General features: G+C 43.6%; 1 protein-coding gene and 1 long non-coding RNA gene across 4 annotated transcripts in view; both read left to right on the top strand.

Annotated features, from left to right (window-relative positions):
- Positions 1-9,111, top strand: part of LOC121070777 — a 62,575-nt gene extending 53,464 nt beyond the window's left edge. Inside the window, exons 3-4 of one of the 3 annotated variants that reach the window (XR_005820200.1) lie at positions 171-254; positions 8,063-9,111. This is a non-coding gene — a long non-coding RNA (uncharacterized LOC121070777). Of the gene's footprint in view, positions 1-170; positions 1,902-8,062 lie in introns of those variants that run through there. The other 2 variants (XR_005820201.1, XR_005820198.1) reach the window with 2 other exon arrangements.
- Positions 9,112-17,341: 8,230 nt separating this feature from the next.
- On the top strand, positions 17,342-19,083 carry DIO3 (iodothyronine deiodinase 3). The gene has a single exon (XM_040559562.1). The coding sequence runs from the start codon at positions 17,668-17,670 to the stop codon at positions 18,490-18,492; it is 825 nt and encodes a 274-aa protein (XP_040415496.1). The 5' UTR covers positions 17,342-17,667; the 3' UTR covers positions 18,493-19,083.
- The last annotated feature ends 8,546 nt before the right edge of the window (positions 19,084-27,629 follow it).

Here is a 27,629-nt window from a genome sequence, read left to right as displayed (position 1 = left end):
AAAGTATATTTTTTTTCTAATTAAAATGTCATCAGAAAGCACAAAAGCACACACATGAAGTGAACTCAGAATCTTTAAATGTTATCCCTTAAGTGGGAGTCAATGGGAGTGACCTGGATTTTAGAGCACGCTCACAGGGTAAGTTTGAGTCTATTTCTTCCTTTCCCTAGAAATTGCTTTAAGCACAAGCCAAGACAGAAGGCTCGACTGGTCCTCTCTGTTGAAACTGGGCACCTGTACCATCCACTGAAAAGGTCAGTCATAGAAATCATAGAATCATAGAATATCCGAGTTAGAAGGGATCCACAAGGATCCTTTTGAAATACTAGGATCTTCAGGAGCTACAACAGAAAATGCATAAATTAACAAAACATTACAGAAAAGAGAGGGGTCTAAAACAAACCTCAGTGTGTTAAGATGCTTAACATCCATCTAAATTCAATGACAAAGTGGGCTTACTTTCTTGAGGCTCTTTTTGAGTGATCTGAGGCTTAGGAGTGGGGCTTGTTTGTGTTTGTGCTGTAAAATGTGTATTTGGAGGAGAGCAGTTTTTCTTCGAGTCATTTAATAATCCATAATAATATACAACATAGAGGAAAAGAATGGCTACAATTTTGTTAGTCTGCAGTTTTCTGAATGACCACATTATAAACGAATGGCAGGAAACAATCATATGCCACCCATTCAGTAGATCATTTGCTATTTTATCTTGTCTGAAGCTGAATTTAAACTGACCTGAAGAGAAGCAGTTATGTGTCTTGAAATCTGGCGAACAGTAGATTATTGTTGCCAATGTAGATTATTTGGTGAAATCTACAGGCACCACTTTAATTCAATGCTATTGAAAAGTTTCAGTGTCTGGGAGAGTAAATTGAGACTCCCTGTTGTAAATAAACTTGGAGAAGTTATAAACAGCAGCCAGGGAAGAAAAAAAATAGTCATAGTGAATAGCAGGAGAACGGACAAAAAATTAAATCTGGAAAAAATGAAACATATGCAGAAGAAAAAGGGACGTGCATTCATCAGGTGGAAGACATGGAAGGCAATGCAGTACTGAAAGAAATCACAAGTATAGCATGAGGGATAGCAGTGTCACACATCAAGAAAACAAAGCTCTTTCGAGCTGTTATACAAAGGTCATCACTCCAGAACAGATATGATGGTGTACTTTGGAACCGGGGGAAATTTGGCTTGAAGGAATGTCAAAAACTAACCAAATCCTTTCCTGTTTCTCTATGTGGGAACTACTGTATCTAACTTATTCCCAAATTCTTCAATAATAGTCTTCTTCAAAAATGCAAAATTCTACAGGTCATCTTATTATGTTTCAGTGCACGCAACAAAGCAGCCTCAGACTCACAAAATTTCAGACAAAACTAAATCAGAATGTGTTCCAGGAGTGCATCTAATGAACTCTAACCAGTACAGACATCCAGTTTGTTGGATCAACCTAGAACTATTCCAAAATAAAGTTCTTACATCACACATAATCATGGATATTAAGCCCTTGGTACCAACCTTTTTGCTCTACATCTCCTGTTTTGCATTCACTCCACACTCTTATTAGGCCACTCTACTTGCTAACATAGCTACAGCTGCTGTCAAACATTCACTTGAAGAACAGCAAAAGCTGTGATGGCCTGGAGGACCTGGTTTATTGGGAAAAAGCAGGCCAGACACACTAAAAGGGCAAAAGGATTTGTATAGCATCATTTTCCTTGGTCCCTTTGACATTAAACAGTTATGCTCATGCAGCTGTGCAGCCCTTTCTTTTATATCAGACCAGTGGCACCCCAGGCTGGTCAGCTCAAGGACACAAAAGTGAATTGCAATAGCTAACAATTGCATAGACTTTCAGAATGTAAGATTTTAATTTGGTATCTCAGAACATAACCAAGAATGAGGCATAATTAAGATAAGAAAAGAAAAAAAAATAAATACTTAATTTCAAAAGACAATGTACTGGCATGACATCTTTTAAACAATGGAACAGTCTCCCAGACTCTCCCCAGTAATGGATCCTATTTGCTTGGTGCTTTTATAGCTGGACTGGCAAATGCTAGAAAACCGCCTGCAGGATATAATCTTGCCTTGGAAAGGGGTTGGGCTGGATGAACATTTCCATGTAAGCTTCCTCTCAATTCAGAGTAAAGTTCTGGAAGAAGGATCTCTTTCTTGCTTTGTATTTGCCATATGAAGCCTATATATGGAGGTCCTAGGTATAGCAACCTCAACAAATGCCATTAGAAGTCTTGGGATCTGACACAAACCTCCTTAGAGATGACTGGTACATCTCCATTGACCTGGGGACCCTCAGACTAGCCCTTTGATACAAAAATGGATGTATACCTGCAAATGTGTGAGAAGTCAGAGCCACTCTCCCCTCTCAGTTATCCAAGACGGAAATTAACAACCCAGACCTGGCACATAAAAAATTGTGCAGCTCTGTCAAGTGGTTGCATTGCTGAGCTAGTATTTCCTGCTAAAATAGTGGCATGCTGACCCAGTGGCATGGCTTTGGATTCAGGCTGACTTGTCAGGCTCAGAGGAAGTTTGTGCTCAGAAGAAGTTTGCATCTTTCTGCACTTGTTCTCATAGACATGTCTTTAGTTATTCTTTAGCTTAATATGCAAAATAATACAATAATAATAATAACATCTCCCTTTTGACTCATCCCATGTGCCTCATCTCTTTAACGTCTGTCATCAGACTGTACATTTGAAGCATGAATTGACTTATTTTAATGTCTAATACAAAATCAAGCACTTTGTCCCAACAAATGCAAGAGAGACTGAGAGCTGCATTGTACTCATAGTTAGCATTTGAGAGTTTTGCAGGTTCTTTGGGGCCAAAACACCCTATTAAAATTTCTATCATGTTGAACTTTCTTCTCCGAAAACTTGTTTCTTATAAATGTCCCAGTTTAGCCACCATAAATGGAGTCATGTAAGCCTTACAAGTCATTTTGAAAAATCACAGCCACATTCTTGAATGCAGAGGCTACATTTTTATTTCAACAACATGAATATAAATTAGAATCCTTCCTTCTCTTTTTCTCAGATTCAAAGAGCAAGCTCTTCAAAGGACTCTATATTGTACCCCTTCAGCATCCATACATGTACAGTAAGACCAAGACCACCAATAGCAAATGCAAATTATTTATTGTTATATGAAAGATAAGTATACGTAATACAGAGCAAATGGAAAAAAAATGGAAAACGAGTTTTAAAATTAAGATTACGGAGCAGAAATAACAGGAGAAATGCTTAAACATATTGCCGCCCCAAGCATGTGAAAATTTCAATGGAAAATAACTACCAAATGTTTCCAAAACCAACCACAGAAATTAAACGAGATTCAACTTAAACTCAATTTATTCTGATGATTTTGTTATTATAGAGGCACACATGCATGTAGTAATCACGTTGTGTTTTTTTTTTAAAAAAAAAGGAAAAAAAAAACAACTCTTCTGGGCTCAAAATTTGTAGAACACTAAAAAAAAAGTTTTAAAAAGAGAAATCCCTCTATTCTGTGAAACTGTTTCTGGGAACTTTCCTGGAAATCCCAGCAAGACAAGCCAAAGAAAATTATCTGTGGGGAATTGTGATTGTTGCAGTGAATATGTGCTTATACTCTGATTCATTTAATTAAGCTGTTCGAGTGAATAATGGGATACAAAACAAGGGGCACACAGAACAGTAATCAGTCTGTAACAAGATCATACCACTTATTAACTGTACATTATACAAATGTAAATCCAGATCAGAAAAAAAAAAATCATACTGCAGTTACATACTATGATTTTCAATAAAAGCTTTAAAGCAGCATTTGTCAATGGTGTTAATTTTAAATTATATAGCTAACGAAGACACTGTATACCACCCAAGATTTTCACATGCTGGGAAAATCTCATTTCTCTTTTGAAGTTATATTAAATAAATAAATAAATAAATAAGCATTTCTGAAGGATATAAATGGGGACAGAGTCAGAGGAGAAACACACACAGTAAAGAAGTTAAAATAAAAAAAAATAAACGTATAACAGACATATTAAGCATCCAGATTACAAAGCCTGGGTGGCTATTCATTTCTATTTCACTTCAAATGAATAGTAATGTGTGAAAATTGTGCTAGGAAAATAGAAGCTGCTCTTTCATAAGTGATACTGCTGTTTTTAAACAACTGCACTGTTAACACATTCATTTGTATTGTACTGTATTAGTAATAGTCAAAAAATTGTTATGAATTTGTGGTTCTTGAGTGGAGTTCATTGATAGCCTCAATGAATTCCTTTTGGACAAGCACGTAAGACACTCAAAAACTATGGATCTGTGAGTGTTAATGGAACTGTCTTTAAGGAGGTCTGCAATTACATCTGGGTGAAGACTGGTCTCCAGTGGTCCACAAGTAGGCGTACATCTACTCATGTTTGTTATGGTGCAGTCTGGAGGAAAGCCACTTTGGAAAAGTGACATTGAATCCCAGAAAGAATGTATAACAGGAAGTGCAAGACTCAAGGATGGAGACTGAGATGCTGTGGCTAAAGTTATAAATGATGTTGATAACTTTAATGAAGCACAGCAACACAGTTAAAAAGAAGAGCACGTGCTTCACATCATTTTCTGCAGTTTCTGAGGCATCATTTGTAACACCACCACAACTAAGCCACACCACTTTGGACCAGGACTCCCAACAGTCTTTTTAAAAGTATGTTATCTCAGTGGAGCCTTGAAAATTTGCCCCAGTCAAACCCTGAGTGCTCAGGCTTCTTAGTTTCACACATGTTGACACTCAAGGTATGTGTGATACCAGGTTGGATGAGATCAAATAGGCCAGCAGAACAAATTTAGTGTATTTAATTTTCCCACTTAAATATATATATATTTAAAAAAAAAAAAAAAAGTGTTGCATTTTGGGCACCCGCACACACATTTTTAGCACTATATGTGTGAATATGACAAATTCTAGGGCAGTTTTACACAGCTTAATTACAACAGAAGGTAAAGTAAGAATTTGCACCCCACTCTTGAAATGAATACAGAGAGAAAAACGATTCATTCAAATTCCTTCTCTGTCTTACTTATGTGCAAGATTTCACCCCAACATACAGCATGTCTGAACTGGCAGAAAGCTGCTGGTAAACCCTGTAACACTGTCTCCCTCATGTACTTTGGGACAAAAATGCACAACCTGAATTCCAACATTATATTGTTCAACCCTTGAACGGCAAAAATCCACCTAGAATTAAGAAATGGGATATTCAAATAATATACAGTAAGTAATGAATATTGCAGTCCATGCTTACAAAACAATTTCCTCACATCACCTTTCCCAGAAAGTGAAGGCTGCAATATAATATACTGTGCTAAGTTAAACCTTACACAAACATTACTGACATGTACAGATGTACACTGCTTCAAGCGTTTACTCATCATATGTAATTCAAACAAACGGCAAGTTACTGGGGGCCGAGGGCAAGCATTACAAGAGGATTTTTCAGCTATTCAGAGCTGTGAATCAAAGGCAGTGTATTGTTAAATTGAATGTCTGTGTATGAGAGGACTGTGGTTATAGAATATGATGGCAATGAGCACTGCACTGAATAGAAATGTCACCTTATTTATCATCCGTTATTATTTTTAGGATGTTCATTGCAAGGAAATATACTTAAGCAACTTTAATTCTATACTAGAAAGCTCTCTATAAGAGAAAAATTTGATCCTAGAACTTTTCAGTAAGAACTTTTTCAATTTCTACAGTTCTTACAACTGGGAAAAGATGCACCTATTTAAGTACAGTCTATAACAGTATTCATCATATCAGGTCATTTTGGGACACTTCCATGCAGATATTTAACTTATTATGATTTGTTTTCCTAATGGAAAATAATAATAATAATAATAATAATAATAATAATAATAGTAATAATGATGATGATGCATTGTGCACCAAATAAAGTAAATCATTTTTACACACAGAAAGGAGGATAAATATTTTAAAAAGTCTTTCTCTGATTGATTATAACATAGAAATGTGAGAAAGTTCGAACTCCTTCAAAAGTGATTAATTAAACGTCAGTGGTTATATCACTGTCTCTTACTAGCACATGTTCAAATTTAATCACCTCTTATTAAAGATCAAGTGGCCAAAATGATGGTGGTACTCATTATTTAAGCACCATCTCTATCAATTGCCCAGATGGGATACTTCTGTCTGAAAACAGGATTGCTCAGTACAGGACCCGTTCCTCTTTTCTCAGTATGTGTGTGCTCTTTCAGCTTGGTTCCCCCTAAAATAGGACCACGCATACCCATGAAGCCTGCTGAGCCAAAGCCTGGATGATTCTGGAGGTGACTGGCAGCTCCAAAATATTCACATTAAATCACACAGATCCAGGATCCTCCCCTTCTTGCTTTTTAATTGTCACCATGACAATGTCAACACTTAAATCACCGGTACTGAACATATGCAAGATGTGGCCCAGTTTGTATCTCTTGGAGATGTTACCTAGGCTGCTTTCAGATGCACTATTGCCTTTGCTTTAGATTTCTTAGGTTTTCTTCACAGCCATAAAACTGGAGTGTTACACTGGCAGAGAGATGGGGTGGGAATAACCCTGGGGAATATACCCCTCATGGCACAGAGAAGATAGCAACAGTAATGCCCAGTTCTTCGGATAACAGAACAAAACTGCTTAAAATGCCACCTCCAAAGACATTGTTGTAAAGGGACAGATGTCATGCCAACAAGCAAGTGCTTTTTGCAATATCTCTCTGACATCTCACTCAAGAAAGATGAGCATGTGTCATCACAATAACTGGGATCATCTGTACATAGGAAACACAGTTACAGTAGAGTTAAATGAGGGGGAATATTCCTAAAAACAGAAACACAACACCTTTAATATTATAACACCTTTAATATTATGATACACTATTAGTGTTAATTTGGCCTAAGCATAACTATTTCATAAGCACAGTGGTATTTTTAAGCAATGTCTGTTGAATTCTTTTTAAAGATGTTTACAGTAGTTAAAGAAATATCACATTTTAAAGGTACATTACTAATTACATTCTGGCAGAAGCTTAGCTGGAAACAATACCAGCACTATTTTGGTACCAAAAGCTGTTACAGTTTACATTAGATAAGGTTATCCACTGACAGCTAATTGTCAGGATCAAACACCACTACAAGAATATGGTCAGCAGAAGTGACATAGGAGACTTAAGTGCAAAATTTAGGAATGAGCTTATGAAATCTGTGGGTGTACAGAAGAGGACTGGACTATTACACTGGGAGAACTGAGTGACTTCAAGGACTGAAGCAGTACAAACAGGATGAAATCCAGTGTTGCCTAGCTCAATGTCACGAAGATGGCAGCTAAAAATATCTATAAACTGGGCACTTGCCAGCTGCATGTGGAGAAGAAAACTCGAGATGTTTCACTCAAATGCAGGATTAGCATGAGCCCCTAAAGAAATGCAGCTATAGTAAACAAGAACAATTTGAAAACACGTGGGGTATTTCCAGCAGAGAAGGATGTGCTGGTCATACGTCATACGAACTGGAATACTGTGTAAAATTTAGGTCACCCCTTTCAAGGACAGACACAGCTGTGGTCCATATGGGGGACATCCATAGTCACAGTCCCATCACATGGCCCCCAAGCATGTGCCTGAGCTCCCATATTGTGTCTGGGAAATCCCATGCCATGCACCACATGAACAGGAAATCCAGTTTGTGGATGAATTGTATGAACTACACAGATGGCCAGCGAGTGCGCAGTACACCCAGCACGCTCCGGTTGTACTGGGCTCCCCAAGACAGGCCGACCCTATGGCGCTTTGTACAGGGAGACTGATACAGCTGAGAGGGTCCAGAGCTGCTGTATGTATATTTTTCATTTATCCTTTGGGTTTCAGATAGGTCTGAGCTCTATTGCAGAGCACTGATCAAATAATGTAATGTGTGTGTGGTACACCCAGCGTGTTCCTGACATGCCACACTCATCGTCCAGGTGTTCAGCTGTCAAGCTGCATATGTGTTTGTCTGTGACTTCCAGATGTCAACCAGACTGCTGAGAAAGATTGTGCTGAACAAGTGACCATATGCTGTGCCAAGGACTCCAGTGAATCTCCTCCCATATGATGCAGGAAAATGGACTGTACATTAAACGGATGCAGAAGGAAGCTTCTAGGATGATCAGAGAAATGGAAAATCCAACTCATGAGAAGGGACTGAGCACCTGAATAAACAGGTGCAGACCAATATGAGCTCCCTTACGCTTAGGTGGTCTCATGCTGTCCCAGAATCCAGACAGACAGAATTAGTGTGGTGCTAATGAACTCTGCAGCAGAACTCAACAGCTCAGGCTTAGCATTGCCCTGACATAGCCCTGTAGGTGCCAGGAGGGGGGTAATTTGCACCCCAGCTCACTCAGAAGGTAAGCAGAGCTAGCCTGAATCTGCTCGTCCCTGTTGGGACAGGTGTGCCCCGCATGAGCTTGCCCTGTTAGTCCTGTGGAGCAGTGCCCAAAGGGGATAGGACTGCCCGACTGCTCTCAGTGGGGCAGGGAAATTGCCCTCACAAAAAGACAGTGTTGGCATAAGAACAAGTGGGCATAAGCCCACTTAGATGCTTTTAAGCTGGAAACTAGAATAATTCTAACCATTATGGCAGCAAGATCTTGCAATAGCTCTCATAATCATTGGAGGCAAAGGTATAAGCAATTTTAAGGTGATATACATGATATGTTTCTGAACAGAGTTCTGTAATACAAAGGTGCCTGAAACACTCCTATTAGACCTATTAGACATGTCCTACTAGACGCCATCCCAAAAAACTCCGTTAGCTGTGAACTGCAAACCAAAATCCAATCAAAATCAGAAATTTAATTAAAAGCAGCTCTTCTGAGCCTGTTGCTGGCAGTCATTACACTGGTAAAAAGTGACAGCTACTTCCATCAGTCATGCAATATCAATGGCGGCTAAAGCCAGCCAAGGAGCTGGCGCAGACCACGGCTGCCCAAGGACCACCGCATTTTGTAGAAGGTATTTATAAGAAAGGATTCAGAGCCTTATATCTCTGCTTTCATCAGCTAAGATACATTACTCCTACTTTAATTTATATTTTGCTGCTGTCTTCCTTTTTTTTTTTTTCCTTTTCACTCAGTTGGAGCATGATGCCAATTAAAATTAGTTAAGAAAGAAAATGTCAGTTTTTCCAAATACAACATAATTGTTCTTAAAGCAGTGTTCCCTCAGTACCTAGTAAATCCAGGGCTCTTTTGCAATAAATATTCTTCTCAGAACTCTTTCCCTTTTCTGCAAGTAGGCTTAGATCTCTTTGGTCAATTTTATTCACATATGTATTCCTATCTTTGTATAAAGCTATGATTCCCCTCTCCCCTTTTTTTTTTTTTTTTTAATAAAAGGTCACAAATACCTTTTCAGAAAAAAAAAAAAAAAAAAAAAAAAGTGCCTTTTTATTGGTGTAAGAAACTTGAACTTGGTTTCAGGTAAGAACTAGTAGCAAGGGATTAGTATTCCCACAAATTCAACTTTATTGAAATGTCAGGAATAAAAGTACCGTTGGATTCCGGGAATCAGGTTTGCACAGATGTTAATGTTCAGAGGCAATTTGTGGCCCTTAATTTAAGTTTCACAGAGGATGGCAGACTGCTCCAGGTGTCCACAATGATTCACACATGGAGAAGATCGAATCGCAACCCAGAATTTCATATCTAAGTTTAAAATACCCATTTAATCTTTGGTTGTTTTTTTGCTGCTGGAGCTTCAGGTGGAAATGTTGGGTCCTATGAAATGATGAGCTGTATCACATAGCAATGCTTGTCACAGTTTTTCCCTGTGAAGATACTGTATTGCTTAGTCTAAGAATAACTTTAAAATTCACAGAAAGTAAGAACTGTTGAGCAGCTAAAAATAAAAAGTCATAGGAGGACGTGCTGTTAGGCATAAGCACTGAGACCCTTTAAATCAGCTTGAGCTATTGAGCTAACCTAAACATTTTGAGCTGGATCCTGATTCCAGTGAATTCAAAATGATTTGTGGTGAGAACTAATGTTTCTCCTTTTATTTCTGTTTTCCTGCTAATGAGTATCAGATACAACATTGCAAGACTACTCTGTAAACAAAGTGCAAAATTAATCATTTTCAGAGGAACATTTTATTCACAGTAGGCTGCATAGGGAAGGAATTAAGCCTAAGTAAATAAACAATGAAGGTAAATAATACACAGAGAAAGTCAAAAGGTCATCAGAAGATGCAATTTCAAATATCGCTGGGTGTATGATGAAAGCAAAATATACCATTTATGAGAAAAATTCCATAACTGAGTAAAATGCTGAGTAATTTCATATAAGCATTAAATTATTTGCAGTTTCCTGCATGAAAGCAAAAAATAGAGCTGAAACTCAGGCCCTTGTTATGCCAAAGATCTTTTCTTCATCCAAGAGCAGAGACGCTAGCAGGTTATACAATTTTATGTCAATTATAACATTCCACATAAATAATCTATACTTGTCCAAACTAACTGACTTCCACTTCCAATAATTTCTGGGCAAAGTTTTAAAAAGAAATACTGCATTGCAATATAAAATAAGCAAATTGCATCTGTTTTGGAACAAGTGAAGAATTACATGCAGTTCACATTCATCAAAATCTTTCTATCTGGCCGCAGAAGTCTATTATTAGGATGTGTCAAACCTGTCCAGAAACATCTTTCTACTGTTGATAAACAAGCTGTGCATTAAATTAGGAGATTCAGATGTGTATTCCTTCCAATTCTTATGTATGTCTAGTCATTAATCCAAAACAACATTGCCAAACCTCGACCACAGAAATAGTAAAAATAAATACCAAAGGTCTGGGAAGAGAAATCTTGAGATCACCAAGAGAAGGTAACTTCAAGGGAGTATCCTGGAAATTAGGAGTTATAAATCATCATGGCCTGAAAGAAAAATTCAGGAATTGCATAATGCCATTTTGCATGGCTAAAAATAATGGAGTCTTGGTGCAAATGCCAGGAAAAAAAAATGGAAAACTTCACAAACATTTATGTTCAAAGAAAAGGCTTCAAGCAAGCAACTTACTTGATGAGAGCAGAAGTGCAGAGTAATTGTGCCTTCTAGCCTTGTGTTTGGAATACCACTTGCTCGGAATGGGTCTGTCATACTTAAAGCGATAATTTACACAGAACTAGTACACATTAGGTATGTAATATACATTTTTATGACATTGTGGATAAAAGGTCAGTAGTTTAATGATCTCAATTCTATATTCAAATGTGGACTGATATTCCTGCCTTTCTGGGAAGAGTAAACTCCTTCATTTTTGCTAAATTATTTGTTCCTCCACTCTACGGCTTATTAAAAATGTCAAACCACTGTTGGGTAAAAGCTTTATATTGTAGAAAATGAAGGTCAACCTGAAGAAGATTATCCTACACATGATCCCTAAAGATTTGTCTTGAATAAATGTTTTTCTAAATGCTATTTTTCCTCCCTTCCCCTCTGAGCATGTTGCAGATTGAAAATTCAAATGTGTGTGTCAGTTCAGGCAGGGCACGTGCAATTGTCTGAAAACTCGAGAATTATTAAACGATATTATTTTAAAATTCTGCACTTGCTAAGGAAAATGAGATGACAGAAAACGCTTCCTGAGACTTCAGCCCTCCTTTTGTCTGTTATCATACTACATGGCTTGGGTAAAATCCTGATCACAAGGAAGGCAATGGGAGTTTTGCCAGTGCTCATTCAAGGCTTTCACCACACAGACCTCAGGGCCCTGAGAATCAGCCTGGAACAAAGCATGCCAGACAGCAGTGAGATTACCCCATGGAAAGGAAGTTCAGAGTAGCAGTGTTTCCTTTACCCCAACAAAGCCCGGACCCAGCCTGTCAACTCAGAAGTATCCTCTTAACATTTTGAGAAAATACCATGACCAGGCTGCATCATTTAAAAGATTAAAAAAAAATAACTTTAGCTATAAGCCTGCTATTCTCATCTTTCTAAATGGTGCTAGTGCATTGAAATTTGCTGTCAGTGGAAGCACATTGTTATAAAATGCTGCACGTGGTGAATTTTGTTACAATCTTTTCAGAGAAGACTGAGATTCCAGCAAATTGCACATCCTCATCCTTCTCTGCACCACACCTGAAACCAGCATGAAAAAAAAAAAAAAAGACAATGGAAGCAGTATTTTCTCTTTCTGCCAAGGACTTCATCTGTATTCAATGCGTATAAAGTTGCCACTTAAGTATAACTCTATGGGGTTCCACTTCTGGACTAGACTGTTGCCTTTGCTGCAGAGCAAGCCATTCAGATGACTATAATTACACCATAATACCAGGGGGTCCAGCCTGAGCTCTTGAGCCACAGCAGTTTGTGAGCAGTTTGCTTGTTGGGTAGCTTGGCACGGAGGGCTCTGGATAATCTGATTTCCTACTGCTGGAGGAAGTCAGTCAGCAGCTGCTGCTGAAGTTGACATTGCAGGCTCAACCCTGAAGCCAGCTGTGCACCCCATCCAGCTCCAGCTCCAGTAGGACCTTGTGACAGCCACTGTCATCTGCTGTACATCTCCTGTTCTACACATCGTCCTTGCATTGAAGCTGGTTTGGGAAATCTCTGCCCTTAGCACATTCTCACAAGATAACCCCACCTAGGACCAGTCTGATAACATTGCTAAGGCAGTCTGATGGGCTAGTCCTGATACTGCCCTGGATGCATGCTCTGGTTGTTTATCTTGTGCCTTCTCTGCATTGCATCGTTTGGTTTTGTCATGAGCAGGGAGCTAACCTAGCAGGAAATAACTCAGTTCGTAGAGCTAAGCTTTTCTGCTCCCTTAGTTGCCTGAACCAGGTCTCCGTGGGTCATTGCAGCATCACAGAGCACAAAGTGCAAGCAGAAGCGAGGAAGGAGCAATAGGGTAGGAAATTGCACCTTTTGGTGTTCATCAACTTGCACTGTAAGTAGTGCTATTACCGCTATTTCTGGGGTCTTGAAGTAAACCCAGTCACCAAAGTCATCTGGGTTCACAAAAACAGACATTCAGTAAAATCCCCTCTCTCTCTCATCCAGAACCTCTCAGTTATCTGGTTTCTATCACAGCCTGATAGGCTGCTGGCACAACAGGGGCACTAGTGGTGTAGAGACAGGTGCAGAAACCCATCAGCACATCAGGGGTCTGCCACTAAGTCAGTGCTGCAGAGCTTTGGTGGGTGGCTCACAGGCTCAAGAAAATGTTGCTTTCCACTTGAGGTGGGAGCTGCGTGTTGTGCTACAAGACCTATAGTTCTGGAATCAGTACTCCCTCCAAAATAAACAAATCCATCCCAGTTCAACCCAAAATGAGCAAGAAGTGGGGAAAAGAAAAATATTAATAAGCTTCAGTGCAGGAAACCTCTTTGTCATATACGTCATACTTGTCACGTATTCAAAAGTGAAAATGCTGGGGTGGGGAATCAAAGCCCATGGCTCTGCTAGTGATTTTACACACTGGTCTGCAGTGCAGCACTTATTTTATTTCAATCCTCTAAGCTACTCAAAGCATTGGCTAGCCCCTTGACTTTGCATGTTTTTTTCTTGAGTCATGTATATATTAAAAAAAAAAGAGCAGAATTAAAACATGTGTCATCTAAAAGTGATGAAAGATTATGAGGGATGTAGGTCCAGAGACATTCAGACCCATGCGCAGACTCCAGCCTTCCAGTAACTTCTTTGCAGAGGCCTCGCTAAGGGCAAACAAGTGCAAATGGAGTTTAGCCACCTTGGCTTTAGCATTTACACAGTTCTTACAGATACCAGACAGCAAACTACCGCTGCACTGCCGCACCTCTCCACAGCTGCTGGAAATGGGTGGCCGCTTACACGAGGCAAAATTGCTCAGCTCTTATTTCAGGGCCCGATCCAAATGTCAGTGGAGGCTTTTTCATCTTCCTCTCATAAAGCTTAGTTCTAACACGCTAATGACATGTAGCCTAGCTGACATGAGAGGTGGAATTCTTCCAAAACATATTTTGTTTCCTGTCAGAAAGCATTGCGTGCCTTTGCCCAGGAAATTATAAAACAGAAAATAAACATGTAAATATACCATTTCAACACATCCTCTACATCAAAGCTTGTTTTTAATGTTTTTAATTTCAGCTTTTTGAGGTTTTGTTTTTATAAGTTGCTGAATTTATTTTGTAGCTCCTGTTTATAAAAGAACTTTTAAAGAGTTACAAATTACATTTATCAAATCAAGAAAAACTACAACTATAAAGCTCTCAAAAAGGCAAATAATGTGAACCCTGCAAGTGCACGCATGCAGATACACACACACAAACTTCTATATGCGTAAGGTTACTGGCTACTGAACCACAGACCACATGCAGAAGAGTAAAAACCACCCATAACCAGATGTGCCACTGTAAATCTCATATTTTAGACTATATTCTATGAACTCTTCAACGTGCAGGAAGACACAAGTTCCCACAGTATTAGTAGCAGTGATAGGGATTCCTAGAAAGACCCATTACCTTCAGGTACCTAAAAATAGCCCAACATCCCAGAGGAAGGTACTGCCCTTGCGTAGTACACGGAGGGCTTATTGGGGCATGATTTTGAAAAATATCCAGCACAACACAGACACGCGAATGGCAGTGACACATCACTTCAAACCTCCCTAAAACCAAAGACAGAATTTCACCCTTTCCCACGGAGTTTTGTGTAAATACAAATGAATGCTGTACTTAGAATGAATGCAGCAGTGCATGACTTGCAGAGCCATTCAGAGCCACTGCTTCTTTAGGAAACAGCAGCCTCAGGTTATACTTGAATTTTCCTGTGGTAGGGAAGGGTAGCGGTGGGCCATTGTAGCAAAGTGCTTCAGTTCCCTGCTCTATCCGCAGCTGAATAGGAAACCCCAATTCAAATGTTTCCTTCAAGCTATAGAAATAAAACATAGTTGATTCCAGGGATTAGAGAAAAACGCATTTCCAAAGTCCCTATTCAGCTACAAATACGCTATTTAAGACCAAATACTTTTTTTTTTTTACCTCGGAATATCTCTCACTGATCTGGTAGAGCAAAGTTTGTTGATATTCAGGGTTGCAAAGCCATCTGTTTACTCAGGCTTTTGTCTGTCAGCATAGTTTGAAGAGGTCGCTTTTAGAGATCAATTTTTTTTCCTGGGGGTTTCTTCAGAGCTACCACAATTTGTTATTGCGTCTGTTTAGAGGCTTTAATTTGTGGTTTTCAGGATTGCATAACTGCACAGAGAGGTGGTGAGAGGCCCACATGAAGAGTTCAAAATAAGTTTGACAATATAGTAAATATCTACTCAGTAATTTTCCCTGGACTGAGCACCACAGAATGCCAAAAAAGTTATTAGTCAGGCTAATGTATGAACATGTCATTATGAGGACCGGAGCATATATTTCCGTTCAGATACTACAACACTGAATTCACTCCACTCGCTGTTGACACCAGCTGAAGACGATCCATGGGGGGCTGCAACCCAAGCGCCCACTTAGATTGTTCTAAAAGAGTCTGTTTCGAACCAGATATAGAAAAAAATTAAAATGAGATTTTAATTGTGCCTTTTATTCGGAGTTCTCATAATAAGTTACATAAAAAATGAAGTAAGCCGCCTGGACTCCCAGGAGGAGGAGGCTCAGCATTGGTTTTTCCATGTTGCAGATGTCAGATGGGAGGCATGGAGACGTGTACAGCCACGTTTGGAGAAGCGCTCGCTGCACCCAGGGCAGGTTGCAGGTGCTGTGGGTCACTAGGAATCTGTAGCCAGATACCTGGCATTGATCACATGCAGAAACAGGGCTCTGATATGCACATTGCATGCTTGGGTTGTGTATCCCCAGGGTCCGGGTGGCAGGCACCTGTGTGCACGCTGCTACAGCAGCTCCTGAAGGCCTGAGTCATGCCTGTGTAGCAGAGGGCAGCACTGGGTGTTCTGGGCAACCCTAACACCCCTTTCTGAAGAAGCTGGTGAGGAAATGATGTTCACACCACAAGCTGGGAACCCTGCATCAATGGAGTGGCAAGGCTGTGAGCAGAGCCATCAGTTTTTGCCTAGTATTGTGTCTAGACACCAAACTAGATTTAAGCCACATACCTCTGGTACAGGTCTCCATCTAGCCCACCAAGAAGGAATTTATGGGCTATAAATTCCTCCTGCCTGGGTAAAGGCTGGAGGCAGCTAGTCTGTGCTCGCCTCTGTGTACTGCAAGCATTTCGCCACAGGTAACACAGCCCCCAACCCTAAAACCGGTGTTCGCACATCTGCTCTGTGGACGGGACACACGGCCCACGATGTGTCTCTTCACCCCGCTGCTTGAGGACTTCGCTAGGCCCGCTGATGTGAGGGGCTGGGATTTCTACTTCGCAGGACAACACAACACAATACTGCTGCCTCCTGAGTTGCTGCGAGGGGGCTTCGAGGCTTCCAGCTCACCTGGGTGCAGTGGGCAATGTAGTGGGGGGGATGGGGATGGGTTGACGGCGGGATGGGTTCCAGGGGACAAGCCCAGGGGACGGGACGGGACGGGACGGGACGGGACGGGACGGCAGCCCCGGGAACGCTACGCCGGCCCCATCCAAGCTGCCGTCGAGCTCTCCCGACGGCCTCCCGCGGCACGGCACGGCCCGGCCCCGCCTTCACACCCGGCCGGCCCCGCCGGGCAGCGGACACCCGGGGGCCGGGGGGGTGGCAGGGCCCGGCGGCTCCCCCCCTCCGCCGCCACCACCACCGGCACGGCCGCCGCCGCTTCTCGGGCAACAGCTCCCCTTAGCGGCCGCAGCGCCGCCCGCCGCCCGCCCCTCCTCCGCCGCGGGCCAGCGCCCGGCGGCCGGAGCCCACCTGGCACCCCCCGAGCCCCGCCGCGGCGCCGGGGCAGCGCCCGCCGCCCGCCCCGTCCCGTCCCGTCCCGTGCGCCCCGTGCGCCCCGTCCGTCCCGTCCCGTCCCGTCCCGTCCCGTCCCGTCCCGCCCCGCCGCGGGAGGATGCGGGGGGGACCGCGGGTTCGAGCACCGGTGTCCCCGGTGCCCGCTTGTGGCCGTGCCCGGTTGTGGCCGTGCCTGCTTGTGGCTGTACCCGGTTACGACCGTGCCCGGGCCGGGGGCTGAGGAGCGGGGAGGGACGCAGCGCGGAGCGGGCTGCCCGTCCCTGACACCTGCGGGCGCCGCCGGGACGGCGCTGCCCCGGCCCCGCTCCTGCGCGGCCCCGACCCCGCTGTCGGGGCCGGGGGGAGGGCTGGGCTGCGCCTGTTGCATTGTCCCTGGCGGGGCTGGCAGCGAGCGGCCGCCGCTATCTGCGGCCGGAGACCCCCGCCGTGCCCTATCGCGGACTCTCTGCTGGGGCCTGATAGCGGCTGCTCCCTGCTCGGCTGCACGTCCCCTCGCAGCTCCCGCCGGGGCTCTCTCCCCCTTTGTCTGTGTATTTTTAGGTCATTAGAGTGGAGGGGTAGGTAATCCCCAGGCTCAAGTTCCAGAGGGGCGGGTTCTGGCCGGAGGTGGAGTCACTTTTCATTTAAATCCCTGACTATAAAATGGGCTTAAAGAGAAGCGGGATCTCAGCCGTGCCGCGCAGACCCCGGCAAGCAGGGTACGTGGGGGCCCCCGGGCAGCCGGCGCCCCGCAGCACCAGCCGCGACGATGCTCCACTCCCTCGGCGTTCACACCTTGCAGCTGCTCACCCAGGCGGCCGCCTGCATCCTCCTCTTCCCCCGCTTCCTGCTCACCGCCGTGATGCTCTGGCTCCTGGATTTTCTGTGCATTAGGAAGAAGATGCTGCTGATGCCCACGGCGGAGGAGGTGGCCAGAGCCAGCGAGGGGCCGCCCCCCGACGACCCCCCGGTCTGCGTGTCCGACTCCAACCGCATGTTCACGCTGGAGTCGCTGAAAGCCGTGTGGCACGGACAGAAACTGGACTTCTTCAAGTCGGCGCACGTGGGCTCCTTGGCCCCCAACCCCGAGGTGATCCAGCTGGACGGGCAGAAGAGGCTCCGCATCCTGGACTTCGCCCGCGGCAAGAGACCCCTCATCCTCAACTTCGGCAGCTGCACCTGACCCCCGTTCATGGCCCGCCTCCGGTCCTTCCAGCGCCTGGCCGCGCACTTCGTGGACATTGCCGACTTCCTGCTGGTGTACATCGAAGAAGCACACCCCTCCGACGGCTGGGTCAGCTCGGACGCAGCCTACAACATCCCCAAGCACCAGTGCCTCCAGGACAGGCTGCGGGCAGCTCAGCTGATGAGGGAAGGGGCGCCCGATTGCCCCCTGGCCGTGGACACCATGGACAATGCTTCCAGCGCCGCCTACGGTGCCTACTTCGAGAGGCTCTACATCATCCAGGAGGAGAAGGTGATGTACCAGGGAGGCAGAGGACCAGAGGGCTACAAGATCTCGGAGCTCAGAAGCTGGCTAGACCAATACAAAACCCGGCTCCAGAGCCCCAGCACGGTGGTCATCCAAGTGTAAAAAGGACCTGGCAAAAGGCGCAGGGGCGGAGAGGGGAGGGCGGGAGGAGAGGTGGCGAGGGAGAAGGCACCGTGACGCGGATGGCAGGAGCCCTCCTCCCCGGGGACACTCGAAGGAGGCTGCCGTGCGAGCTTTCGAGCAAGATGTGCCATAGCCCTTTCTCTATTCAAATCATGTTGATTTGCCAGCCACGCTCTGTCGATACTGTATTTCCATGTGCGTTTTGTAAATAACTCTTCTTTTTTTTTTTTTCTTTTATTTGGAGAAGCGTTTACTAATTTTTAAGGAGGCTCTCTTCCTTCGGGATCTGTTCCCAGCTGCGTGTGTGCGCGGGTGTGTGTCTGAAAAGTTGTGTACAAGTGCTCCGTGCTGCCTAGCAAGTGCTAACTGGGATTTCTAGTATTTCTTTGTGATGACCGATTTTGAAATGGGTTTCTCTAATGCCAGGAAATCGCGTCTGATGTTGTCAAGTACTAGAACTGCCAATAGCCAGAGCTGAACGGAATGTCCTATTTATGGGGGGGTTTTGTAAGACGTTCGTTCACCTTTTTTTTTATGAATTTTTTTAAATAATAAAGGTTGAGTAAATACACGTCTAACCTTGCCCGTCTCTCTCTATCTCGCTCCAGAGCGCCACATTCACTTTCCCTTTTGCCTACCTTGTAAGCGTCCTCTTCGCGGCCGAGCAGGGAGGGGAAGGCGAAGCGGCAGGAGGGAGAGGATGCGCAGCTGGGGGCGGCGAGCAGGGCTGCGGCAGGACCCGAAGGAGAAGGGGGGCACTGAGGGTCCCCAGGGGAAAAACACACCTCCGGGGCTCCCGCGGGAGGGTGAACGGCGCTGGCCCTAAAACCCACACCCGGGGGACTGCGCGCTCCTTCATTCACCCCGCCGAGCCGCCCCCCGAGACTGCGCCCGGGGAGAGCGAAGGTGCAGAGGTGAACCTCGGCCAAAACAAGTGAACCTCAGCCAAAACTCCGGAGGGGGAAAGCCGCCCCAGCAGGGCGAGCCGCCCCGTCGAGGACGCCCCGTCGAGGGCGCTCAGGCGGCTCCGAGGTGCCGGTGCCTCCCCCCGGTTGGGAGCGGGCGCGACCGCACCTGCGGCGAGGCGGGACCGGCCCCGCGGGGCTCGGGCAGAGGGGCTCAGGGCTCAGCCCCCCGGGGGCCGCGCTTCCAGAGGGAGAGGCGGTAGGGGGTGCCGGAGACAGCCGACAGGTGATGGCGAGCGCGGAGAGCATCCTGCGAGCCCCGCCGAGGCCGCCCGGGAGCCGCCAAGCACCTCCCGATGAGCCTTAGGGCAGTGGCACGACGGGGCGGCCCCGGCGGGGCTGTCCTCCCCGGCGAGCTTCGGCAGCCCGCGGGGGAGAGGCGGGGGCCGAGAGGCTCCCAAGGGACCCAGGTGCCCCCCGGGACCTTTTAGGACAAGGAGTCCCGTCGAGCTCCGACGGCACGCCGCTCAGCCGCCCCGACGCCAAGCTCTGCGCCCTCTCCGGTGCCCCGCAGCCCAGGGGAAGCCTCGGGAGCATCCCCAGCTGCGGGGCGGCAGCGGCGGGACCCCGTCCTCGCTCCTCCAGGGCTCATCCGTGCGGGATCCGCACCCCGGGGTCGGAGGGGAGGCGTCGGTGGTCGAGCGGCTCCCAGCGGCCGGGCCGGGCGGCACCTTGCGGCGGGGGTGCCCCGGTTCCCCTCCTCCGGCCCCACGGGGGATCGGGCCAGCTCTTTTCGCCAGCCCCGGCTTCGCAAGCATCTGCCCGGCGCGGCACAATCTCGGCTGCCTCTTACATAAGGATGGAGCCGCTCCGCCGCCTTCACACGGGCTTCCTGCCGCGGGAGGAACCCAAGTCGGTTGGGGCGATGCGGAAGGCATCGGAGGAGACCGGAGGAGCCCAGGGCAGCGGGCCCGCAGCAGGTGGAGGTGCCGGGGGGCTCCGCCAGCCCCGGGGCGGCTGCTGCTCCCCGCCGCCCCCCGGTGCCACAGTGTCCCGGTCCCCTTTCGCCACCCCACAGCCACCCTTTGGCGGCAGGCGCCCGGGGGGACCCAAGCAAAACCCGAGGCTGTCTCCCCCAGCCCGGGCACAAGGCTAGCACCAGCTTTTTTTTTCTCCACAGCTTTTTCTCCTCGCTTTATAATAAAGCCCTTCTTTGCTTTTTCACCTCCCTCTCGCCTTTCCATGCCCGCTTTTGGCATGATTTGGGTAGGACCCCGAGTTGCGGGTAACACCCCGGCACGTCCCCACCCGGTCCAGCCCCCAGGATATTTTCCGGTCATATGGAAAGAAGAGGTCACTGTCCTTGGCTGGTTTCTTTCTACTAGTGAAAGAAACTCTCGTCTTCACTTTCTGCTACTAGCGGATTTTGGTCAAAGGGTATCGGAGGTCAGGGGTTTTTGTTTGTTTGTTTGTCTTGTTTCTCAGTAAGTCAGCTCTCTAAAGCTACATGCCTCCTTTAAACCGAACACAGAGCTCTTATTTATCACTTCGTCTTTAATCAGCATTAGAAGAAGAAAATGCAGTGAAAGCCTGGAACCCCTGAAAGAGATCATACTTCTCCTCTGCACAAATCAAAGTTATCTGCTCTTATTATGCCTTCTATTTAAAATGAATCATGAGCCTCCATCCCAGTGAGCTTCCTCGGGGGTACTTGTTTAGCACAGATTGGAACAATATGCTCTACATCTAAAAAGCCCGGGGTGTCAGAAGCCTCTCCAGCTGATACAGAGTATTGGGAAATAGCCTATCTTTAAAACACATTTTTATTGCCTTTCCACCCCTCCACCACCACCCCCCACCCCCCCCCACCAAGTGCCTGACAAACAGAAGTCAGAGAGCAGGGAAGAGATTTATCAGAGAGAGAGATCTAAGTGGTGATTACGTGTTCTGTCAATAATTAATTGAATTATGTCCTCAGCATAATCGCATGCAGTCCTCAAGCTGGGAGGGGAACAGCAAGAAGGAAGTCGTCGTGTGGTCGGAGGGGGATCTCAGGACATGGTTCCAGTCATTGAAATGTGATGTAACATTGCAGTCTGGTGCATTCTGAGGCACAAATGGGGAAATACAAACGAAACCAACCACTCAAGTATTATTTGCTTTACAACAGGCAGGCAGCAAAAGCACTTGTTTTCATGGCTTTTTTTCATTAGTTGTTTTCATTACTACTTTTTTATCTGCTGGCGATTTAAAGGCGTTCGATGATGAACAGACCAGAGATCCTACTCCTTTGACCCATAAGCTGTATGTTCTCAGTTTTGTGTTGTTCACCACACACTAATTGACTAAATTTGATGTTTCTTATGTTTGAAGTAAACTGGATGAAATTAAAATCAGACCAGCAAAACATCATATATCCGACATAAATCTAGAAAGGACACATTCAAAGAATCTTGCAAGCAAATTCTTACCCTGATACTAATTTTTCTGTACTTCTTCCAGTCACAAGGGAGATCATCATGTCATTATTAATTTATTATTTACTAAGAGCTGTTAGAGTGCTCTTTTGGTACACAAATGCAAGAAAACAAAGAGCTTGATTCATTTCTCTCACAAGTTTTGCACTGGTGTAACTTCAATGACACGGGTGTAGTCACTTCAGAACCACCTGGGTGTAATTATGATCAAAATCTGGGCTATTGCACTTCCTTTGCTTTTCTAATGGTTCAAAACCGCTGTTTTTCTACAGCATGCTGCGGAAGACAAGACAGCTGTTTGAAAATAGAGCTCAAAAATCATTCTCAAGTTCCTCCTCACTGAGAGTGCCAGTGTCTTAAATCCTGCCAGCACTTGGGAATGTCAGCATGTTTCCTCACCATCCTGCACCCTCCCTGCAGTGTGAGAGTTGTGCACCCCATCGATACGCGCTCCCTCGCACGTGTTAAGGCACATCCTCTCAGTGTCTTGGGATTTAAATCAGGTATCTTTCCGTGTTAAATGCTTTTAAGCATCCAGCTGCCAAAAGGAATTTGGCACCTGCATCCTTCTTTGCAAATTTCTCCTTTCAGACTAATTCTTGATGATGCCTCTCGAATAGGGGTTCATTTCTGACCTCCGCTTAATTGATTACTCCAAGTATTTCTTGTTTTTGGCCTTCCACCTGCCACTTCAGAGATTTTGGAAGTGGTTTACAGTGGCAAATTCACTAACAATCAATGGCCAAAAACATCCTAACTAGAACAGTGATCATTATTCAGTACTTTCACATTACTTCATACTTCAGTAATGTGAGAATACCGAGACAAGGTTAAAATACTTCAGCTAATGTTTTATGTAATAATTCTTCCCAGGGTCAGAATATACAACACTTATGCTCACAAGATTAAGGATCCCACAGTCTGGTCCATGGAGCTCCTGAGCCCATCAGACAGAGAAGATCAGGCCTATCTTTGTTTCTTCTTTCTTTTCCAAGTTAATAGCTGCTTACTGACTTGATCTCTTGTTTATTCCTTGAAAGGGAATTATAAATGAAAACCTACACCTGCAAGCAGGAAGCATTTGCTTCTATTTCCTTTCAAGTAATAAATATCCTCCCATCTTGAAAGGACCTTTAGGACGTGGCTAGATTGGGCGAGGTAGCTCAGCCTCCAACACATCATTCCCCAAGTGCCCGGAATTATCCTGGCACAGAGGTACACCCTGAATGCCCAATAAAGACAACATCAAATTGCTGCAGTTCTTACCAGAGATGTTCACAGATGAATTGGGCACACGGCCACTGGCAGAAGGGGATTCCCATCATCAATTACAGAATAATGGGCACTACTCTAATCTACAAACAGATTTAAATTTTACCAAATCTCCTAGCAATAGGGGTGAGGACCATGACAAAGTTTTCTGTCTCTTTTGTCTGTCTTCTCCCTCTCACTTTCTTTGGCTTAGACAGCAACTAGTGCTGGAGGAGTCTGTCTTTCACCAGACTACTACATCCACTCTAAGACACCCTGGGAGGCAGTTTTAGAGTCACATTCCTATTGCCTTGGTGCCTCCTACTTTTTTTTTCTTTTTTTTTTTTTTCTGAAGAGTCAGTCAGGACATAAATTTCTTGCAGTAGCCAAAACTCAAAATTAAGTATACTGATTCAGTCACTTCCAGGTTATCAGGCACAATTCCTCAAATGATGTGCCACACTGCAGAATTTAAACTAGCTCCCACAGCACAGAACCTCACATCAGGTATCCTAAATGTCGAAAAATGTCATGTTGAAATATCTTTCAGAGCTTTTTCAGAGCTCATTTAACTTCATAAACATAATCATGCTGAAGATAAAATTAGTGCTGAAGATCTGACACTGGAAATAATTCCTAAGAATAAAAATCATTACATAAACTAAGGATACATTTTAAAACATACATTTATGAAAACTGATATTTTATTATGTGAAAAACAAAATTTAGAGGTACATATTATTAATTTTAAAATTGCTATAAGGGAACTGACCCTTACAAAAACTATGGAACCAGGCTGAAGAAATTCGGAAGTTGCACAATTCAAAGCAAGAAAAAAAATGCTGTTTAGTTTCTTCATCCCGTACCATTTGTGATGAAGGACAATCAGGAAAGAATAGGGTGTAAGGCTGTTGTCAACTGGATTTGTAGCACATGGACGTAGAGAACATACTGTGCTACTAACGCTTCAGACATATGCATACAATTGCAAACAGAGATCAAAATTAGTCCAAAGTGGTTTTGGAACATTGGAAAGGGAGAGGCAGGGGGTTGTGCATTTTATAGAATGAAATATTTATTTCAAAAAGTGATAATTGTACAAAAAAATTAAGCAAGTTACCAAGTTAATTTCCACTTCTTTTCACTCTAAGTGGAACACAACCATTGCACGTATGTCAATGAATCATGAACTGTTCTGGGGAAATACAAAATATTAGATGGAACTCAGCAATCCTGTTTCCTTTATTTCTTTTTTTTTTTCTTTTAACTTCATATTCCCTTCTCTGGAATCTGCATACCACTGCACTGATTATGCTAAGCTCTGATTTTTTGATGTTCATAGATCTATGATTTTTTTCTTAGTGTTTAGCTGATTGATGTATCTCAGATAATGAATAATCTACCATAACATCAAACTAAGTCAATGGTTAAGGTATTTGTAAAGCTTGGAACCATCCCTCAGAACTAACCAGCAAGACTTCTTCTATGCCCATGAGATGTCTTCACTTTATTCACTCAGCCAAAATATTTCCAGAAAGTATCTATTAGTAGGAACAGAACAGAAGAAAAAAGAACAGATCAAGGAAAAAATGTCATTGATCTCACTTTCTGTATTTTTATTGACTGTATTTCAGACCCACTCTCATAAACACCGGAGAGGGTTGGAGAAACTCTGAAGTGATTTACGGGTAGAATTGAAACATACTGGTGTGTACTATAGAAATACATCTCTATTTCCTAAAGTTGGATAGAAGCTATCCGGAGGGATAAGTATTGGCACTTCTTGCAGACACTGCTGGAAGCTGGAAAGATCTCCCTTGTCTTTTACTACATACATTGCGTTACTATAAACCCGTTTGGGAATCTTTTGTTTGTTAATAAATCTAATCCTTAGGAAAAAGACTTGACAAAAAGGAAAAACAGGCTTTATTTTATATTTCCAGTTATTGTATGCACCCGCTGACTCACTATTCATTTCCAGATCTGTCAAGGGTTTTTTTTTGCTCCTTTCGTAGTGCCTCATGGATCCAGGAAGGGGATGGGGAAGAAACCATCTAGCAGGTAGGGTCTCTGAGAGAGACTGCAGTCTGCACTACAAGTGCATGAGACATGGACCAAGCTGCAGGATGATGAAATGAGGTAGCCAGTTGTCTATTTCCCATGCACAGCACATGACAGTTGACAGATATGTCTGGCTAAGTATTTTCTGTGAACCTGGTGCTATTTTTAATGCCAGGTGAAAAATCAGGGCATTCATTGCAATTCCCATGTCATTCATTTTCAGACAACAGATGTGTCATCATTGTAAAATGGAATTTGGGTGGGTTTTTTTTGGAAAAGAAATCAACACTTAAGCCATACTTTTGAGCAAGTCAAAAGACACCCAAGGGTATGATTGCCTTGTATGCTGTTCTTTTTAATAAGGCCAAGGAAAAGCATCACTGGTTGGGATTATAATCAACTGCTGCTTTAATGCAGACAATTGAAGAAGGCTCCTTACTGATGGTCGTAAATTCATTATTAAGGATACCACTCAGAGTCATTTGGCATGACATTTTTTATGCACAGAACAGAAAAGTGCAATATTAGCTCCTCCTGAGTGATTGGATGAGCTGTACATTCATTAATGGACATATCAGAAAATGTTTCCCAGATTTGACTTATCTCCTACACAAACTCAGAAGATGCAGATTGTCTTGCTGTTGTTTACTCAAATTTTTGGTGCATTTTTTCACTCTGTCCAAGATTCTGTTTATTTGAGAACCTAGCATCATTATGCATTGTAGATTTTACTGCTGACTTTGAGATCACAACAGTCTGTCTGTGTTCACCATGTATTATGAAATCTACAGGATGATGAGAACAACTTAGTTGCACTAATCCTATAATAGATAAACATTTCTCAGCTCAGTACTTTGAGAAATTAATGAATTGGTAGATTGTAAATCCAGTAAAGCTGGATAAATTTTTGGTTCAGTGTTTTATCCACCCAAGTTGCCAGTTCAACATGGCTAAAATCCACAGGTCTTCCATCTGACAATTACAAAATTATTCTAACAAGAATTCATTAAAACATAAACACATTAAAACTAAAAACTCAAAAGAATCTATACTCATATTTTCATCATAGACCACTTTTTTTCATTTAAGATGTTTCATTTCTAAATATTCCTAGATTTAGTTTTCCAGAAAAGATATACGAAACAAAGAATGAAAAGTTTCATTTTCCATTTTGGCCAACTCAGGAATCTACGTTTTCCTATTACACAAATGAAATAAAATATATATATTAATCAAATTCCCTGCTCTCTAGTCTTTCTTCCTGTTCATGAATCATTCATGAACTGGTTATGCTCTGCTAATCTATTCTTTATCCACACACTTCATCAATCAAATTAGATGAACAAATTTCAACCAAGAACATATCAACTAATTGTTCATTGAGGCTATTTATTCAACTGTGTTATATGACCATCATTTATATGAACAGCATCATATTTGTGCCACTGCTGGCTATATGTTGTTATTTTTTCTAAAAGTACCACATCTGATATTTCTCAGATGTGGATTTTCAGACAAATAATCATTAAGTCTTTAAAAGTTATACAAAGTTTCTAACCAGTCAGTGGCACTGTCCACCTTTAAGCCATCAGCTCATTTTCAGTTTTGTGAACAAATATATTCTATTTTACTGCATGCACAAACTATACATATAGTTGGTAGGCGAGACTAGACAATAAGAATAATCTTTTACAACAAACAAATAAATAAATAAATAAGCTTAGAGTTCAGTACTTAGACTTCCAGTATAATTTGTTTCTCCACATAAGTAATAGTGAGAATCCAACCACTCCTGAACTGCCAGATAGTTAGGACACTCACTTAAAGGAGGAGGCTCTGGTAAAAGTCTATCTCACATTCCTGGATTTAAACTTGGAATTTCCATATTCCTGACCATGTCATAGCCTATGAACACAAACCATTTCCTTGGAACTTTGGCAGAATAGGTTTTGATCAACATTTGTGAAGGATGGCCGGGGAAATATTTTTCACGTTCATTGCAAAGGTACTCATTCAGGGTATAAAACAGGTATGTTATAGTAACAAGCAAAGAATCAGGTGCATGCCATAGCTATGTGAGGCTACTATTTATTTCCAGATTATTATCATTCTTCTTTATTTTATTCTGACCAGACAGTCTATTCTGACTTGAAAAACCTTCCCAATGAAAATTTGCTGTTAGCCAATACATTCCCACATAAAATAGCTGTTTCCACAAATGTGAATTCACCAAAAAAAAATAAAATCATTGAAAAGCTTCAGGCTAGCCCTAGGATGGACTTTCGGACTTGCATGTAACTGACTGGTCAATATGTTTACATATCTTACCCTGCTGTGCATACGACTAAGCATTGTGTAGGCAGGCATGCTGGCCAATAAAATCTCAAAAAGCAGTGAAACGTTCCCATCAATGTAAGCAACA

The sequence above is a fragment of the Cygnus olor genome, chromosome 5, assembly GCF_009769625.2.
Source record: "Cygnus olor isolate bCygOlo1 chromosome 5, bCygOlo1.pri.v2, whole genome shotgun sequence".
Lineage (NCBI taxonomy): Eukaryota > Metazoa > Chordata > Aves > Anseriformes > Anatidae > Cygnus > Cygnus olor.
This window is presented reverse-complemented; position numbering and strand designations above follow the sequence as displayed.